The 19,420-nt window shown below is 47.4% G+C and overlaps 2 protein-coding genes across 11 annotated transcripts in view; one reads left to right on the top strand and one right to left on the bottom strand.

Annotated features, from left to right (window-relative positions):
* Positions 1 to 5,171, top strand: part of MAN2B1 (mannosidase alpha class 2B member 1) — a 30,022-nt gene extending 24,851 nt beyond the window's left edge. The window contains exon 24 of the mRNA XM_035104885.2: positions 3,214 to 5,171. Coding sequence (XP_034960776.1) covers positions 3,214 to 3,335 — 122 coding nt within the window. The 3' untranslated portion in view covers positions 3,336 to 5,171. The remainder of the gene's footprint in view (positions 1 to 3,213) is intronic.
* Positions 4,320 to 19,184, bottom strand: TRMT1 (tRNA methyltransferase 1). Of its 10 annotated transcripts, XM_035104890.2 has the most exons (18): positions 19,070 to 19,183; positions 18,789 to 18,911; positions 17,155 to 17,534; positions 16,194 to 16,249; positions 15,095 to 15,243; positions 13,657 to 13,844; positions 13,250 to 13,365; positions 12,519 to 12,631; positions 11,944 to 12,092; positions 10,985 to 11,068; positions 10,089 to 10,158; positions 9,847 to 9,981; positions 8,909 to 8,994; positions 7,284 to 7,392; positions 6,846 to 6,922; positions 6,366 to 6,485; positions 5,941 to 6,061; positions 4,320 to 4,527 (listed from the first exon to the last, which is right to left on the bottom strand). In XM_035104890.2, exons 3-18 carry the CDS (start codon positions 17,505 to 17,507, stop codon positions 4,444 to 4,446), a joined length of 2,010 nt encoding a protein of 669 aa, XP_034960781.2. In that variant the 5' UTR covers positions 17,508 to 17,534; positions 18,789 to 18,911; positions 19,070 to 19,183; the 3' UTR covers positions 4,320 to 4,443. The 10 variants fall into 10 exon arrangements, with proteins under 10 accessions (XP_034960781.2, XP_034960778.2, XP_034960784.2 ...); XM_035104887.2 differs by having other exon boundaries at positions 17,155 to 18,911; positions 19,127 to 19,184; XM_035104893.2 differs by having other exon boundaries at positions 17,770 to 19,183.
* Between the last annotated feature and the right edge of the window lie 236 nt (positions 19,185 to 19,420).

Genomic DNA, 19,420 nt, shown 5'->3' with positions numbered 1-19,420 from the left:
TGTTGGTGGTGGTGGACCTCATGTCCAAAATGTGTCACTTTATACCGTGTGCCAGGGCAGTCTCGGCAGAAGAGACAGCCAAACTGTTTGTTGATCACATTTTCAGACTGCATGGATTACCTTTAAGGGTTATTTCGGATCGTGGCCGCCAATTTGTTTCCAGGTTCTGGCGGCGGCTCATGAACCTCCTGCAGGTGGAGGTCAGCTTGTCGACGGCTAGACACCCGCAGACCAACGGACAAGCGGAGAGGGTCAACGCCATTCTGCAGCAGTACCTGAGATGCTACGTCAGCCAGCGGCAAACGGACTGGGTGGATCGCTTGCCACTAGCAGAATTTGCCTACAACAATGCAGTGCACGTCTCCACAGGGGTGTCGCCCTTTAAGGCCAATTACGGGCGCGACCTCAGATCTTTCCCAGAGAGGGAGAGGGAGGAGGAGGAGGAGGAGGGCCCACAGGCTGAGGATTGGGCAGAGGAACTGGAGACGGTGCACCAGCAGCTCAGAGAACACTTGGAGAGGGCCAAGGAAGCGTACAAAAAGGGGGCAGATCGCCACAGGCGACAAGGGGAGGTCATCAGGGTGGGGGACAAGGTGTGGTTGTCCTCGGAGGGCCTTCCCACCAGAGGGAGGTGCAAGAAGCTGGCACCCAAATGGCTGGGCCCCTTCACGGTCACGCAACAGGTCAACCCGGTGGCATACAGGCTGGCACTGCCAGAGGACATGAGGGTGCATCCAGTGTTTCATAGATCGCTGCTGTCGCCGTACAGGGAAAGCAGCAGGCTCAGGGACAGCGAACAAACCCCCGAGGGAGGGGGGGAGAGGGAAAACAGGGAGCAACTCAATGAGGCCACGGCCATCCTGGATTCAAGGTGGGGGGTGGGGGGCCTGGAGTACCTCATGGCATGGGAGGATGCTCCACCGTCCCAGAATGAATGGGTTCCCGCCACTCAGATACAGGAGGAATTCTTGGTGGAAGAATTTCACGCCCTCTTTCCCCACAGACCCAAGCCCTGGCACATGGAAAGGGAGGGGGAGGAGGAGGAGGCACGGGAGAACAGCTCACCATGGCGCTGGGAAGCGGAGTTTGAGGAACCAGAGGATGAGGTATGGGTGTCGCCAAGATCCACCCAGTCAGAGGAAGGAGCAGATTGGCAAAACATTTTTACCCCCACCAGCTCAGACGCCACGGACTTTTTGGGATTCCCGTCCTCCCAGGCGGAAGCAGGGGGCTCGCAGGACTGGGGGGAGGTGTTCACACCAACGGGATCGGAGAGCACCGAGTTTTTAGGCTTCCAGTCGTCACCGACACATGGGGGGGGCCTGGGGAGGGGTGAAGGAGAGCTTGGGAGGGGGGTGGATGTGAGGGACAGGGGATATCGCGAAGTCCCTCCCCTCCTGAGTTCAAGCCCGTCCCCGAGCAAAGGGGAAAGCAGGGAGAGTTCCGATTCCAGTGGGGAAGCAGGAAGTCGTGTCCGAGGCTCAGGCAGGGTAGAGGAGCCAGGGTCCCAGGTGGGACAGGAAGGGGCAAGTAAGGGGGGAAGACCCATCCCCCCAACTCCAGAATTACGCAGGAAGAGGAGGGGCAAGAGGATGGGTCTGCCAAAGCTTTTGTGTTGGAGAAAGACGCGCCAAAAGCCATTAGGAGGTTCTGAAACCGACTGACAACATCGCTCCGTGTAAATAGCAATGACTTGAGCACTGTAAATACGCAGCACCAATAAAAGAATAAAATGCAGAGCTGCGTAGCGTCGTTACTCTGAAGTAGTCCACTCCGGCCACTGTGACATGGTGCAACATAACACCATGATGGAACCCAGAGCGCACAGAGTGGGTGGCGCTGTGGTCTAAACCACAAAGCCTCTTGGGCTTGCTGATTGGAAGGTTGGTGGTTTGAATCCCCACGACAGAGTGAGCTCCTGTTGCTCTGTCACAACTTCTGCCAACCTAACAGTTTAAAAGCACACCAGTGCAAGTACATATTTATGTACCGCTCCGGTGAGAAGGTAAACAGCATTTCCGTGCACTCTGGATTCTGTCACAGTGTTCCGTTGCACCAGAAGCGGCTTAGTTTTCTGGGTCATGTGGCCAGCAAGACTGTCTGTGGACAAACACCGGCTCCCTCGGCCTGAAGAGAGATGAGCACCGCAACCACATAGTCACCTTTGACTGGGCTCCTTTACCTAATTATATAACTGTCCCCAAAGCTGCATAAGATCCCAGAATTTCTGAGTGTCTCATATAGATAACCATGCATCATCGAAACAGTTTAGACTACACTTACTGTGCAGTGGTTGCTTCTCATGTTGTCAGATTCTAGGAAGAGCTTGGGTGTGTGAATAAGAGGCAAAGAGCCTTTCAGAACAGTCCCCAAGGCAGAGGGGCTGAGTCCTGTTTCTTTCCCCCTTCCACCGAGACTTGAGGCTCATTTGCTTCATTACTGCCTACACCAGGGGTCGGCAACCTAAGGCCCATGGGCCACAAGCAGCCCATGGGGGTCGTTTAACCAGCCCATGAGCTGCCCCCGAACCGAGCTGCCCGCTCGGCGAATCCCCGTGTGCTGCGCTAAACCAGCGTGGCACGGGAACTCACTTTCGTAGCACCAGAAATCGTGGGGGCGCATGCGCGATCTGGCCCACGGAAGGATCTCCGCTGGAGGGAACCGGCCCAGGCAAGGTAAACCTTGCCAACTCCTGGTCTACACTGCCTAGCAGCAGCTCTCCAGAGCTCCAAGCAGCAACCTTTACTACTTTTACCTGGAGGTGTTGAACCTAGGGCAAAGCAGATGCTCTTACAGCGATCTATAGCCTTTCCTATTAGATTCCTTTTAGTTATTCCTGACATGTGTTCCTGCTGTAATCTACATGAAGATATGAAGCTACTAGGTAAGGCAGAAGGTGTATGCCCTGTTCTCCACCAGCACTGTTGCAGGGATCTGTCTTTCCCTCTGTTAGCTGGTAATCATCTGTATGTAACTCACAGGCTTTCCACTAAACACTTGCAATTGTCTCCCAGAGGCAAGGGACTTGAAGCCACAGGATCATGTATGTAATCTAAGATCAATTGCATTAATTAGTCGACCAAAGATACTTGTGCCATTGCTAATCTACTTCATTAGATGCACAATTAGTCCTATTGTTTCTTTCCAAAAGCGTCTTATCGACAAGGGACTGGGGTTCCAATAGTGTCTTTCCTAAACTCCTTCTATTCACAGGAGCAGCAAAACAGCAGTCCAGTAGCAGGTTGGACCCAACACACATTGCACTACAACCCATGGAGATCCGAACATTCCTGGCTCGTATTCAGCACAAAACAAGGCCTGGAAGAGAGATCTGAGCAGAGGGATTAATTCCGTCCAAATGGAGTTGTGTCAAGCAAGGGCAGGACACTGGAGCTCTTGCCAGGGCCTTTTCAATGGAGATGAAATGATTTCTCGCCAAGCCAAGACATTCTCGTGGAGAGAGGATTCTTTTAGGCTGCTAAAAGGCAGTAGAATTGGCGTCTCTGAACTTCTACAATGATTTTGGTAAATAAGGGATCACTGTAAAATGCCTTTATACTCCCTTTTCCTCCACACATGCACACCAAAGAAACTTGGATCATTTTCAGGGGAGGGTGTGGAGTTGGAGGAGTACTTGGGCTACCGTAAGTGCAATCATTACCTTTTCAATAAACCACTTAAAAACACACTGCAACATTCTGCTTTAAGTCCCCAGTCTAGCATCTAAGTACACAATAAGAGGGAGAAACAGGCAATTTTGTTTCTTTTAACATACCATCTTTCTAGGACTTCAGACAGAGAGGTCTTTTCCAGCCCAGTCTGGCAGAGCCAGGAATTCAGTCTTGGAGTCGTTGCTGCATGCAAAGGATTTGGCTTTACCCTGCCTCATTACTGCACGTGCCATTGGGCTGGAGCCTGTGGTGCTAAACAGTGTAACACTGAGGAAGCAACAGGGTTTCCTAATACAGTCATACTTCGGTTTAAGTACGCTTCGGTTTGAGTACTCCGCGGACCCGTCTGGAACGGATTAATCCACTTTCCATTACTTTCAATGGGAAAGTTTGCTTCAGGTTAAGTACAGACTTCCGGTTCCAATTGTGTACTTAAACCGAGGTACCACTGTACTGCTACTATTCACTAGATTCTCAGACTTGACCTTCCACTATTTAGAATGGAAAGACATCAACAGTGAAGCAGTGCACGAGGATGATCTTAAAATATCATTTTGGGGATGTAACAGGGTCATCTCTTCCCTGATCTACTAGAGAGCAGTTTGAACGTGATCAGGTAGAAGACATCTAGCAAACCAAGAACCATCCAAAAGCTAACACCATTGTTTAATGGCAGGCACATCATAAATGGACAGTCATTTGAAAATAAAGGCTCTCCATTTAGCACAAATATATAAAACAAAAGGGAGCAGATACCAAAGACTGTTTCTCATCAAGATGGTGCCGAGTTGTTTTCTGCTGTCTTTCCTTCTGTCTCATGGGAGTAGCAGCACTTGTCCCCCAGTGAACAGTTGCCCTGTAAGGGAGAAGCAACACGCAACATCACTAAACCATTCAAGTCCTTGCATGCAGTCCTGTGGCTGAAGCAGCTGGCCCTTGGGCAAGAGAACTTGGCTGCTTGGCCTAAGGAGGCTGTAGCTGATCTGGGAACAGAACCCATTGCTACACCTCTAGTTGCCTTCACCATTCTGTTCTGTAGAAAAGCCAAACATACCAAATTTTCAAGGTTCCTCTAAACAGCCCCCTTGCCATCTGCAACAGTTTTAAATGTTACAGGTGAAATTAAAACAGACTTGCATACAACTAGTGACCCAGCCAGCCAAACAGGGTAACCCAGCAGGACTTTAAGGAACCTCCTGATTTTGCTGCCTGCCTAGGTCTGTAAAAACAGAGCAGCTGTGAAGCACCAGGTAAGCTGTGTGTGGGTTGGTGGGTCACAAGTTATGCAAGCCTGGTTAAAAACTATCTTTTTTATTTAAAAAAATTGCTTTTCATTGGACATCCTCATACCAAACAACAACAACAATAATAATTTACTATTTATACCCCGCCCAGCTGGCTGGGTTTCCCCAGCCACTCTGGGCAGCTTCCAACCGAATATTAAAAACAATACTGTACAGCATCAAACATTAAAAACTTCCCTAAACAGGGCCGCCTTCAGTTGTCTTTTAAAAGTAAAATAGTTGCTTCTTTATTGCCTTGACATCTGCTGGGAGGGCGTTCCACAGGGCAGCGCCACTACCGAGAAGGCCCTCTGCCTGGTTCCCTGTAACCTCACTTCTCGCAGCGAAGGAAACCGCCAGAAGGCCCTCGGTACTGGACCTCAGTGTCTGGGCTGAACGATGGGAGTTTAGGGACAGGGCAATTGTAGCAGGGCTTAAAATGATTACTGAGAACTGTATTCTACAGCTGACTCCCCTAAACGAGACCAATCGATACAGGTTGTGCATAATGACCTCTGGTTGTCAGCAGCTACAACTAATAATGGCAGCTGACAAGAGCGCTCATACAACAATGCCTTCCACATGGCAGAGAGGCAAACCACATGCAACTCCAGTAGAATAAAACCAGAACCCAGAGAAGAGGGGTGTGCTTAACCCTTTCCCGCTCCCAATTCTATTCAAGCTTCTTTTACTCGTACTAAGAGATAAAAATCAGTTACACAGGTACCATTTCCTCCATTTGCCACGAGTGAAGCTTAAAGAACTTAAGCTGCACAGGCCATGTGCTTAGACAGTAAAAAAGTAAAAGAGATATGGAACAGGGCAGAGAGCAGAGAACCATGTCCCTCCTCCCCTGCTCTTTTAAGCACAGCTATTCCCTGCTGTCATTAACACTCAGATTCCCCCAAAAGGCTACCCAGTTTCTTTCACACACCAACCCAACATCTCAGTTCTAAGCAAACAGCACAGGAGCTGTGGCTACTCACTTGCCGGAACCGTTTGCAGGGAAAGTTCTTCAGGTGGGCCCCGTCACTCTGTTCTGCACATTCTTTCCTCTTGTTCTGGTGTAGCTTTCTCTTTTCCTGCAAGGAGGAAGAGATCCCACCCCTGCCCCCAGCAGATGTGTCAGAGCAGAGCCAAGGAGGCTGGTGCTTTTGTTTCGGTGTCCCTGTCACTACTGCCCTAGCCAGGAGAGTCAGGACAGAAACCTGGGCATAGTTCTCCTTGTCAGCTTTTCCATGACATCCTTAAAAGTAATACATTCTGGTACCATTTTTAACCAACAGGGATGAGTCCTGGCCTGACTTTGTTCTAATGCCCCACCCCAGGACCTTTTATTTCCCCATCCCAGGTTACATAAACTGTATCCTAACTTGCTCCAAGCACACCCTGGTTCCCTGTTAAATCTTACCCAGCTTTGGCTCTTGCTTTTGGACCCCAAAAAGGCTCGGGATTCAGCTGGAACCGTTTGAGGCCTTGCTTTCGTGAGCTAGGATTAGCATCTGCCCGGACAGTGAAGGATGCCTGCAGCCTGTGGAGTTTAGAGTGTCAGCAAGGAAGGAAGGCAGACAGTTCCTACCTGGAACCAAACCCCTTTCACAAAGTGAGATCACTACCTTCTCTTAGTCAGAATGGGACAACATCTAGATGAAACACTCTTGAGCATTTGAACACACAGACACACACACACACACACACCTAGAGCTTATTTTGCTATCTTTATCTTAACCTGTAGCTGTTTGTTCCTCCCACCTCTGCCCCACAGCAGCAGCCTATAGATGTATCCCCTCCTGATTTCCAGTTTCCTGCCAGTGAGCCATTTCTTACTTGGCCCAAGGTCCATATTTGCCCATCCAACACCCAGTCTTGCAGTACACCCCTCAATACCTACTTGGGTTCTACAGAGAGGATGTGGGCAGCTGGGCTGCTCTCGGAAAGGCGCTCTCTTTTCACAGGATTGAGTTTCTCCTAAAGTTGGGGGGATAGGCAGGAGGAATAGAAAAAGAAGTGGGTTTAATCTCAAGAGGGGAAAGCAAATGAAGAAACAAACTTCCGGTAAAAGATGGCTAGGAATCTGTCCTTTACAAACATCTCAGGACTGTGTTTTAATCGCTCTTTATCAGACCAGACCCAAAGAGCAAAATATACATGCAGAAACAGTGGCCAGTGGTACAAGGTGGCCAGAGCATGCCCCATCGTTGCAGACAAAAAGCAATAGTGCCATAGGCCGGAGCCTGAGAACGGGGAACAAATAGCTGGTCTGGAGGTGCCTACAGTAAAAGATCCAGAAAGAAAAGCTCCTTTATGCAGAGGTTAAGACTTTGCTCACCCAGCAGCGCATGATGTCCCAAAGCACAGATGGTGGGGCATCTGTCTTGATGGCGTTTTTGCAGGCATGGGACAACGACACCCGGTAACCAGCATGGAGGAGAGCTGACCTGGAAAGGAAATCCAGGGAAGATTTTCAGAGAAATCCCTAATTTCCAAAGGGGAAGAACTTTGGTAGAAACAGTGGAGGGTTTCTCACTGTTTGAGTCAATTCTGTATTTCAAACTGTAGCCAACATCGCTTGTTACCGTACCCTCATTATTAGAACACTGGATTCCAATTTTGGTCAGATCCAGACCATTTCATTGGACATCCCTAAACATTTGTTGCTTGTTGATGTCGGAGCACTATAGTCTGTCAACTTGTTCTTCCCAACTACTCTGTGAAGTGTCATTCTTTCCAAACAATGCAAAAATTTGAAGATGACCACCCTCAAACTGCCAGACCCCAACCTAGAAGCAACTGTGTCTTGGATCCAGAAAACTTATAGCGTGAGCAATCCATCCTGCTTAGAAAAGGGAAAGTTTTCATATGTGGTAGACATGTGAACAAACTAAGGGATTTTAGGAAATGATATATAATGAAATGAAAATGATGTTAAAATTGGTAATTCCAAAAAAAAAAAAACTGAGGCTTTTTTCCTAGGGATATGGGGGACAACTGTCCCAAAGAATATTATAAAACTATGTATGGAACAACAGCTGCCAGAATCCTATGTGTGCAGAATTGGAAGGAAGAAAAAGTGCAAAACTAATGGACAATGCAGAATTGTCAAAACTGACAGCAAGAGTGAGAGACCAAAGTGATGAGCTTTTTACTGAAGAATGGAAATCCTTTTTGGAATATTTGAGAAAGAACTATAGCCAAATGAGATCGCAAGCAGGATTTGAATTAGGAGCAGTGGGTGGAAAATGACAATAATTGTAATAGATGAAAGATAGTTTAACATTTAATGCAGCAGAATATGGGGAGGAATAAACACACCACAGAGGTAAGGGTGGGAAGTCACCTTGTTTATTTTTTAAGAGAAATATATATTGAATTTTAAGTTAACGTGCTTAAGTGTTTAAAATTGAATAAAATTTATTATAAAAAGAAAAAAGGGGACTTTTCGACAGACTATCACTTTGGGCAACAGGACCTGTGGCTTCCTGCAAAACAGAGCAAAGTTCCAGCAGCAACCTAGCCTAACACAACCGGCCTACTCAGGTCTGAACTAAAGAGACCCAGAGAGTCACAAAGTCCTCTATAGGACAGGATTGAGGACCCTGTGGCTCTCCAGTTTTGTTTCAGACTCTAATTCCCAAGGGTGGTGGGAGCTGCAGTCCAGCAACACCTTGAAAGCTATGGATCAGCCCCTTCCCCCCCCCCCCCGCTACAAGTAAACACAAGAGTCCCACGGCAGGACCCTTAAGGCTTCAGCCAGACAAAATTGCTGAGTAGGGAAGTCAGAAAACAAAGGAAGGCACAATGCTCCAGTGTAGCTCTATAAAGGATTTAAGAGCCTGACTCTACCACTAACTAAATGATGCCCCTGCCCACTCCAACCCACACCAACTACAAACCCTCTCTGTATGTTATCCCCCACTTTAGGCTAGGTTCTTGCAGCACAAACCCCAATCTTACCTGAACTGTAGCAGGGAAGGGCTGCTGCAACGGACGGTTTTGCTGAGATTGTCAAGAGTGTAGTAGAGAGGGACATCACTGAGCTCCTACCGCAAAGAGAGAAACCAATACTAGTTAAAGCAGGTTGTTTGCCCCACTGTTGCCATAAAGACGACAGCACCAGTTTATCTTGTATAGAGTATTTCAAACAAAGATCTTGCAGAGGTGGCTTTTTAATCTTTGTTTATTTCTCCACCCCATTTCTAGATTGTCCATAGACCAGAGTACACTGGGTGATTCTTCTCCCTGCAGAGGCCTGCTCTACGGCAGAGATGCAGAACCTGCAGCCCTCTAGGTGCTGCTGCTCCAGCCACCACGAGACGCAGTGGGAGTTGGACTTTCCAACAACCTTCGCAGGACCACAGGTTCCCCACCCCTGCTCTAGAGCGAACTTTTTTGCAGGGACTCCCCTTGCTAAACACAGGTGAGAGCATTTGCCAGAACAAAGCCAGAGACTGGTAATCTCTTGTGGCTGTGGACTGCAGAAGAAGAACGACTGCGGTATAAAAGTTCTTGCTTATCTACCATTGTTTTCCCCTCCTATTTGGCAATCCCTCCCTTCTTATCTCTTCTTTTTTTTCAGTCTACCATTGCTAATCTTCTCACTAGATGGGCTTCCAAGGAACCCCGAAGTGCCCTGGAACAAAGTTTGAAAACCACTGCCCTGTATGAAAAGGGTGCCGAGCACAAAACATACCCTTCCCTTTGAATTTCTATATCAAACCAATCGCCACACAATACTGTATTCATTTGTTCATTCACACTGGAGTTTGCGCAACTCAGTGGTCCACTACGCAACATCCTTTGTTGCACCTTGGCAAAAGGCTGCATGGGGGTGGTCGAAAGGGGAAGGGATCCTGTATGGCAATCGCCTTCATCTTCTGCACAGTCTTCCTCACCTCCATCACCATGCTCAGGACGCCCTGAATCCGCTGGCTTGTTCGGAAGCGTGACGGGTTGCTCCCGACTGCTGACAGGACTCGCTGGACAAAATCCGCATTGTGCAGGGGCTCTGCCCACAGAGGGCCACCCAGCTGTGGGGGGGGGGGGGTTTGAGGAGGAGGGGGGAGAGAAGCAAGGGTCAGCTTGAGCTCTTCTGGCCAGGAACATATTATGAGGTGTAGAGATCAGCTGGGCTCACCTGGTGGCGCTGTTGACAATACTCACAGGATGGTCCCACAGGAGGCCCACAAGCAGCCTTGTAGTTGAAGCTGTTGTTTGGTCAGATAGCAAAAGCAGTATTTAAGAGCCTCATTGGGGTAGAAGGGGCCGATACTTTTTCTTTCCCTGTTCCTTTGTTATTTTTATTAACTACTGCTTGTTAGGTGCCCAAGTCTCTATTAATTATTAATATTGATTTTATTTTATTTATACCCCACCCATATGGCTGGGTTTCCCCAGCTATTCTGGGCAGCTTCCAGCACATATTAAAACATAATAAAACATTAAAGACTTCCTGATACAGGGAACAAATATCACTTAAGCATCCATCAGGCAGACTGTCAGTATGCCTCCTTTGATTGGCAACTCAGAACTGTGTCCATTATCTCTGGCATCAGGCAGAAGAGGCAGGCACAGAGGGGTTCAAACATTGATCATCACTTCCCCAATATCCCTTCCTGTTTGCCAATTGTTCTATTACACCGATAGGAAGCATCCAAAAATGAGTTAGCATGATTTCCACTCTAATAGAAACTTGCGGCTGAACACATCCTCCTTTCCTCACAGAAACAACACATGTCCCCCTGCTTCTGACTCCCACAAACCTATTGTGTATGACTGCACACAAAACTTTAGTTTTTAAAATTTGAGGCCAAAAGCTGAGAATAAAGGAAATGTTGCAATGAACCCCCACCAAAAGAGGATGCCTCATTAAGAGGGCCACCCAGGAAATGAGTTTCCCACCTTGGTCAGCACAGGAACATCTGGCAGTGCAAGTGTTCCTAGAATCTGCCCACCTGACTGGCTTAGGTAGAAGCAGGAGGGGAAATGCTGTTGGATTGTTCTATTAAAAAACATCTTCCCCAGCTCTCTTACTTGTTTCCATTGTGAGCCACTTTGCCAAGTCTCTGGAAATGAAAGGAGCCACAGCCCACACAGTTATAAACAAAGGCCTGTTTGCTGCCAAGAGAAAGAGGAATTATTAACATGTAGCAGGCTTGGGTACAAATAAGAGGCAGGGAAAGAAAAGCCCAGGGATGGGCCTCAATAAGTACTGGCTGCAGTGGATAAGCTCCCTGTTACCCCAGCTAACTGGGAGCACCATGGGGACACACACACACACACACACACACACACACACACACACACACACACACACGTGGTGACCATTTTGCACAGTGGTGCCACTCAGTTCCCACACTCCCTGCCCTGCCCCCTGTTCTGCCTTCTTCTGTGTCCAAAAGGACCTGCATGTCAGTGATCACATGAAGAAGAAGAAGAAGAAGAAGAAGAAGAAGAAGAAGAAGAAGAAGAAGAAGAAGAAGAAGAAGAAGAAGAAGAAGAAGAAGAAGAAGAAGAAGAAGAAGAAGAAGAAGAAGAAGAAGAAGAAGAAGAAGAAGAAGAAGAAGAAGAAGAAGAAGAAGAAGGAAGAAGAGGAGGAGGAGGAGGAGGAGGAGGAGGAGGAGGAGGAGGAGGAGGAGGAGGAGGAGGAGGAGGAGGAGGAGGAGTTTGGACTTGATATCCCGCCTTTCGCTCCCCTTAAGGAGTCTCAAAGTGGCTAACAATCTCCTTTCCCTTCCTCCCCCACAACAAACACTCTGTGAGGTGAGTGGGGCTGAGACACTTCAGAGAAGTGTGACTAGCCCAAGGTCACCCAGCAGCTGCATGTGGAGGAGCGGAGACGCGAACCCGGTTCCCCAGATTACGAGTCCACCGCTCTTAACCACTACACCACGCTGGCTCTCTACACATATCAGTTGGATGCCACTAAAATGGTTGTAAGCACAAATGGGGCACTACCCAAGGACTGAAACTCAAGTTTGGGGGTGGCTCACCTGGCAGAAGCTTTAACCTTGGCTTGCCCAGTAAAGACCCGGACAAAAACACGAATGTAGAAATCCGCACTGACCGACAGGAGTGGGACAATGTAGCGCTGGTAGCAGTTGGCCCGCAGATCAATGCTGTGCAGGATAATCCGCAGAGCCTGAAGGAAGGTAGGAGGAAACTACAGTGAGAGCTATTGTTGCGTTTTGATTTTGGACAGTTAACATTACTGTGATACATGGGACCTTCAACTCTTCCTGTGTCAGCCCCGTAAGAATACAGGGAAATGTCACAGTTTGTTTCATCATTTTAAGAGTCGCTCTGTTATCTTGAGGTTGGCCTTGAGAGTGTGTCCTCCAGCACAACAGCAGGCAGCCAAGCTGGGAGAAAGAGGGAGTGGAACTGCAGCAGTGTCCTGGATGCCTGCATGGCACTGCCGGTTGATACCACCTGATCTTGCAGAACCGCCAACTTGGAAGCATTCATTTCCTCTTGAGGAAGGCAATAGACAGGCCAAAGGCTGGACAGACATAGCGATGGGACATGGGCTTGTAGTCAGGGATTCCTGGCAGCTCATTCCACTCACCATTTCATGGCAGAACTTGCCCTTGATAGACATGGCCCCATATTTGCTGTAGCAGGTCTCCCCGGAGTTCCCAGCCATTACAGCCATGTCGGTGCATGTGACACACAGCAGGCCTGCAAAAGTGTCCCCAAAGGGAAGGGAAGGGTCAGGAGATACCGTACAACACAATCTTTTCCCCAAAACACACCTAAAAGGGCATCAAGCAACAACTATAGAGTCAAAGCATATGGCGCCATGACCTCAATTTGGACTGCAGCTCTGCCACAAAGCCCATAGCCAAACCATTACATATGCTGGCTTCAGTTTCTATCTGTGCATAGCGAAGAACAATGCTCTCCTGTTTCATGAGGCAGGGAAAGAATACAGAAAGAGTTCTGTAGCTTGCACAGGAGGAACAATTTCACTTTTACAGGTGTCTTCCAATCCTCAGAGAGCTTTAGGAACGTGCATAGCTAGACTACCATATAATATGCTAAAAGCATGTCTCTGACAAAGTCCTAGCTTTTCCGTCATGAGTCAATGTGTGGTTATGGTTCACATTTTACAATTATATGCAGATTTTGTTTCAAAAATCCCCCAAAAAACTTTATAAGGGTTGACAGAAAAGCCAAGTAGACAAAAATGGGTTGGTGTCTCCTAAATCAAAAACCACTGCAGAAGAAGAGTGGTCCAAACCCCCTGATTTTCACCATCACTCACAAAATTGGAGCTGGAAGAAGTTATCAGCTCACCTCCGTCACTCACGCTCTGAACCGCAGCATCCAGAAACATCGAAGGGCTGCCATACGGGTCCAGATCAATGACATCAAAGAGGTCTCTTTCTGCCTTGCTCTGGTACATCAGCATCCTGTGAGTGTGGGAGAAAGACCTGTTTAGAAGCACCACACTCCACACACAAAAAGAAACATAAAGACAACAGCGGCCTAGTTCTTACTATGGAAAGAGGAGAAGGAGTCTAGCTCCCAGGCCCTGAATCAGTGGTGGGAAATCTGTAGCCACCCAGATGCTGCTGGATTACAACTCCCATGATCCCCAACCATTGGCTGTGCTGGCTGAGGCTGATAGGAACTGGAGTCCAACCACAATCGGAGGGTCATGGGTTTCTTGTCCCTGTTCTAAATGGAAGACCTTTACGCACCGGGCATCTGACAAGCTTGGAGTCACCAGGTGTCCGACATCATTGAGCTGGATGTTTTTGGTTATGAGCTCAACAGCCTTGGCAGATAAGTCATTAGCCACCACTCTCTGAAGGCCAGGAACCTCCTTTGCAAACCGGATGGAGCGCAATCCAGAAGCAGCCAAGGCCTCCAGCACTCGGACTCCCTCCTGCAGGGGGACAGGAAGAAATATCTAGAAAAGAGAGGTGGTGGGAGGCCCCCAAAGCAACTGAGCTCCACAAGTGCCTTGCTAAAAATGAACATAACAGCTGACTTCAAATGGTATCCCCTTGCCGCAACTGATGGAGACGTAGAACAATTTTTTTCTCATATGCCTTATCATCTTGTGACCAAAGTACATGGTGAAGTAGACACAAATTGACTTTTGCAGCAGACTGGATCAGCTTTGTGAATGCCTCAACATGTATCAAACTCTAGCTGTTCCCCAGGTCTTGGATTTCTTGAGAATGTGTGCCAAAACACACTCAATATTGGGGTTGGGGGGGGGAGAGGGAATAATGCAAGGTGGTTAGTGTTCAGTGGAGCATTTGATGACCACTTGTAAGCCAGGCCTCTGCACCAAACAGAGACCTTCCAGTCCAAACTGTAACACAGCTAGCATAGTGTAGCACAGGCATCAGCAACCTCTGGCCCATGGGCCGGATGCAGCCCACAGAAGCCGTTTATCCGGCCCACGAGCCGCCCGTCACCGAGCCGCCCGCTTGGCAATTCCCTGCGCTGCGCTAAACCGGAAAATTGTGGTGCGGGACTCACAGTGGTGCTGCGCACGCGCAGATGCCAAAAACAGTGTTTTGTCCAGGTATGCACAGAAGCAATTTCTGATGCCACACTGCCCATACCCAGAAGCTGGAAATCGCTTCTGTGCATGTCCAAGCATGCGCAGAAGCGATTTCCAGTGCCGCGCTGCAGTGCCCATGCCCAGAAGCTGGAAATCGCTTCTGCGCAAGTCCGGAGCGTGTCCGTCCCACGGACCAGTGTCAGTGGCAATGATCCAGCCCACGGCCGGAAAAAGTTGCCGATGCCTGGTGTAGCAGTTACCATGTCGGATTCAAACTGGTAGGACCCAGGTTCAAACCCCCCACTCGGCCATGAATCTTGCTGGGTGACCTTAATCCAGTCTCTATCTCCCAGCCTAATCTACCCCAGAGGGTTGTTGTGAGAATAAAAGGAGAAACTTGTATGCCATCTTGATAGCCTTGAAGGAAAGGCAGGACACATATCAAATAGATAAAATATAACAAAGCACAATAAAACCAGTACAAAAATTAATATATTTTGACAAAGCAAAATAAAAGAGGGTCAAGGTGAACAAGGGAACATTCAACACTACAATAAGATAAGGTGCTGTCGCAAGACCCTCAAACCCCCAAGGTGTACATACACACGGGGACACAGCACCTGGCATACTTCTCCCACTTTCACAGCTTTATGCTCCTCATTATCTTGCTGGTCATCACCACCAGATGTCTGCTCCAGGTCATCCTCTTTTTCCCCTTTCGAGAGATCCACAATCACCTTTGAGACATTCTCCTCTCCAGGAACTGCAACTGGAACAGATGGAAATAACACAGAGTGGCATGGAGTCTGGGCCTGCCATTCTCCTTACATAGATTCGTGAAATCACATCATACAACTGTAATATGGCATTCAACATTATGCTGAACAGCACGGATAGAGAGATTGCATATATTTTCCCAGAACCTAAGCACCCATTTCCCAGAAGCAGGAGAAAGGTTAGCAGGGTGCTAAGAGATCTACAACATGTCAATCAAGTGTTCTACCTTCTATTTATCTCGCATAGATATTCTTAGCACAATTTGTGCAAGAAGACCACAGTTGCTCATTGCTCTTTTATGGTACAGAGTGGGATCTTGGCTAAAGAGTGATATGTTAACCAGATCTACATTCTGTAGTTCTACGAACAATCCCCAAGGCTTCAAAATGGGGCATGGCTAGTTCACAACAAAGCTGCTGACAGTATGCAAGCCTGCCTAAACAGGTGCTTAAAGCACAGCTGTTCACAGCAAGAGGAACAACATAGAACTGGAGAAGGAAGAAGAGAGTGGAAACAGCAGGCAAAGTCAATAGCAGGGTCTGCTCCAGCCAAACTGTTCTCCCCTCTCTCTCCCCTGGCCAACTTTATATTTTATAACATTTATTTGTTTTAATATTTTAAAATGTAAAGTGCCTTGGGTGCTTGGCATAAAGCCAAGTGCAGGGGAGATCAGAGCATCAACACCTCTTCTGCACCTGTTTACTACACAGTCAGGAGAAAGAATGGGGAAGTGCCCTAGTCAAACGTTTTATTTTGAAGAGAGAGAAAAACTGCCTCCAATGGACAGAGGTAATTACCTCAATGTCCAGACTACAGGACAAACAACAAGGAGAGAGAAAGGTTAATCAACATTCCTGAAAAGACAATTATGCATGCCTCTTACACATCAGCGATTTCCCCCTCTGGGCCGAGTCTGGAATAGAGGAAAACATTACTACTCACTTGAAATCCCTTTTGATGAAAGCTGCAGCCGTACAAATTCCGTAAGGACTGCACATCTATATGTGGGAGGGGAGAGAGGTGTCAAAGGTGTGATTTTTGTTATTCTGTAGCCAAGATATAGTAGAAAAAAAGATTTCATAAAATTTATACTGTATACCACTTGATTGTGAAAAACCCCCCTCAAAACTAAAGACCCCTGTGTGTCTTCAGAACCACTCATTTTTCCAGGGGACAGGCTCATTCATCAGCCCCAGCCAACATGGATGACGCCACCCATCAAGAATGATGGGAGCTGCAATCCAGAAAGCTGGAAAACTACAGGTCTCCCACCCACGCGAGAAGCCATTCTGCTTCAAACCATACTCACTAAATGAGCGAACACAGCTTTCCCCTCCATATTTTTCAGCCTAAACTACTGGGTAGTCATTTGTAACTAAAAGCTATGCTACAGTATCAGCAGACAAATCCCATAGGAAATATGTTATATAAATCAGCTTTTAAGGCTCACTAAACACAAGCATCATCACTATTTCCCATCCTTGGAAAACAAATCCTTCCCTCCTTCCCCACTCCACAATAACCCTTCTGGACATGAAAGTCCGCTGAACCCACCTTCACCATAGGAATAACCTGAGGATGTGGATTGGGAAGTCCTCAGAGAGTTAGTAAAAAAATAATGAAGTGGGGTCACAACTGTGAGCAGAGCTTTTTTCTGGGGTACTCGAGGGTACACAGTACCAACATTTTTTTCCTAGAAGAAAAGCACTGACTGAGAATGTCACAGTTCCTCTCTTGTTTATGACACTCAAAAACTAAGTTTAATTTGGCCAGTGGTTGCAGGCTCCTTCTCATTCTCACAAAATCAAAGCGACAGCCTCTTCCAAAATGCAAGAGCAGATTTCAACAGTCCATCATTTGCAAAGTTAAATGGAAAGCAATGTCTCCCCACATGTCTACTTACGTAAGGTCTCTGTTAAACTCCTGAACAGGGTTGTAGAACACTTCATTGGCACTTGGAAAAAATATTTTCCCCTTCCCTTCAGTGACCAGGGTTCCTCCATTCTTTACTGCCTCACTGCCACCAGTTGTGCTCACTATAGGGGACTGAGCCACATTTTGCTCCAGATTTGAGTCAGCTGTTTCCATACATTGTGCCTGATCACCATCCATGGCTTTCACAAAAATATTTCTGACTTGGAGAGCAATTAAAGGTGAAATATTCCAGGCCTTTTGAAGCTGTAGAGTTCCTGCCCTTCTGTAAGGAGGTAAGGTGCCTCCCAGAGTCCAAATCCACAGGAGACACTTGCTTTTCATTAGTACAGGCTTCTTCCTGAGTATTTTCTGAAAGTATAAGAAAAGCTATTTCTATTGCATTATTTTCCAATCAACATCACTGCTGTTCTGTATATGACTGACAGCTTACATATGTTATGATAGCTGCCCGCTTCCAAAGATATGGGTAGCAAGCGGTGGTTAGTTAAAAAGGAAGGAAAGCCCTCACCTGCCTTTAAGTGCTTTTAAAAAAGGATAAGGAAATATCAGATTTTAAAAATCAGCCTTGAATTTAACAACTTACCTGATAACAATAGGCACTTAGGAATTCTATGCAGAGAATTCCATGTAGGTGAGTGGGCTGGTGAAGGACGGATGGGTCTCTCCATTTGACCTCCACCTGCCCCCATGCTCTCCTGGTGAATTCTCTGAGCCAGCCAGCTAGTTACACTGGCAATCCAGCCGGCAGGAGGAAATAAGACATGCAGAGGTAGCAGGAAAAAGCATGCAAACTGCTTCCCAAGCTTGGCTTCTCCTTCTTCCTCTCACTTATACTCTAATCTGCAAGTGGACAGCCATAGCTCAGTGGTAAAGCACATGTTTTGCATACAAAAGGTCCCAAATTCAATCCCCAGCATCTCCAGGTACTGCTGGGTGAGGACGCTGCCTGAAATCCTGGAGAGCCACCGCCAGTTAGTATAGACAACTATGTACTAGATCAGGCATCCCCAAACTTCGGCCCTCCAGATGTTTTGGACTACAATTCCCATCTTCCCCGACCACTGGTCCTGTTAGCTAGGGATCATGGGAGTTGTAGGCCAAAACATCTGGAGGGCCGCAGTTTGGGGATGCCTGTACTAGATGAACTAAGGCTCTGACTCAATATAAGGCAGCTTCCTATGCCCCTAAGTTAAAATGCTGTGATGTACTGCTGGTATAAGGCTAATTCTGTGGCTTCTAGAGCAGTGCTGGCTCACAGTCCTGTCTCGGCTGCCTAAGGACAATTGGTACCTTACTTGCGCAGGACTACTGGGAGGCCCACCAGCTCACCAATCAAATGAGGAAAAAATGGATGAGATGCCAAATGCATCTTCCAACATGCAGGAGGGGCAGCTGAGTTAGGGAGGCTAGTTATTCAAGTTGTTCATTAAATAACCACCTTCAGGAAACACTTTATCCAAACTATAGGAAATTCGCTGGGCTTTAACACAAAAAAGGTAAGCATTAAAGTAGTGGGTCTTGATCATATTTTCCAAAACTATATGACACTTAACTGAGAATTCTCGATTGGCTGTTTGCACACCACCATAATTATGCTCTTACTCCTCAATGCTGGCTGTAGGTTTCTGCGTCTGATCAGAACTGGGAAGCTTGCAGCACCACCGGAAAAAGGAATGAAAATATACAACACTTCAGATCCAGCTTTTCCACAATTCTCCTCCTAGTCTAAGGAATCGGAAACAAAGCCAAGCCAGCATAACACAAACAGCATTGATTGTGGAGAATAAGAAAGTAAATACTTTATTCACACACTCTGGGCGAAAGGAAACAAAACATGTTCCATAATATAATCTGAAGCTTGCTCCAGTCTAACAATCACCAACCTCTTTAACTCATCCTCCAACCCAGAATATTTCCTTCCCAGAAGCAGCACAACTAACCAGCACCGACTTCCACGCTTCTCAGCACAGGTTATGTCGACGCCGCCATATTGAAAATTGCTGGGGGAAGATCAGCTGACGCTCTTCCGACCAATAAAACTAGCGGTAGATGGGACGCCTATAGGGTCAAAAAGGAGACGTAGCCCAGCTTCCGAAACGCAATTAGAAAAGCTGGAGTTCTTTAAACTCATTTGGGAGGGGTCATGTGTCGTCCCTTTGAACACGACTTCTTCAGTGATCCAGATGTATATACGGCTTACACGGGAACACCTGCAGTTTATAGTTTCGTTCCCC

Source organism: Zootoca vivipara, chromosome 2, assembly GCF_963506605.1.
Source record: "Zootoca vivipara chromosome 2, rZooViv1.1, whole genome shotgun sequence".
Classification (NCBI taxonomy): Eukaryota; Metazoa; Chordata; class Lepidosauria; order Squamata; family Lacertidae; genus Zootoca; species Zootoca vivipara.
This window is presented reverse-complemented; position numbering and strand designations above follow the sequence as displayed.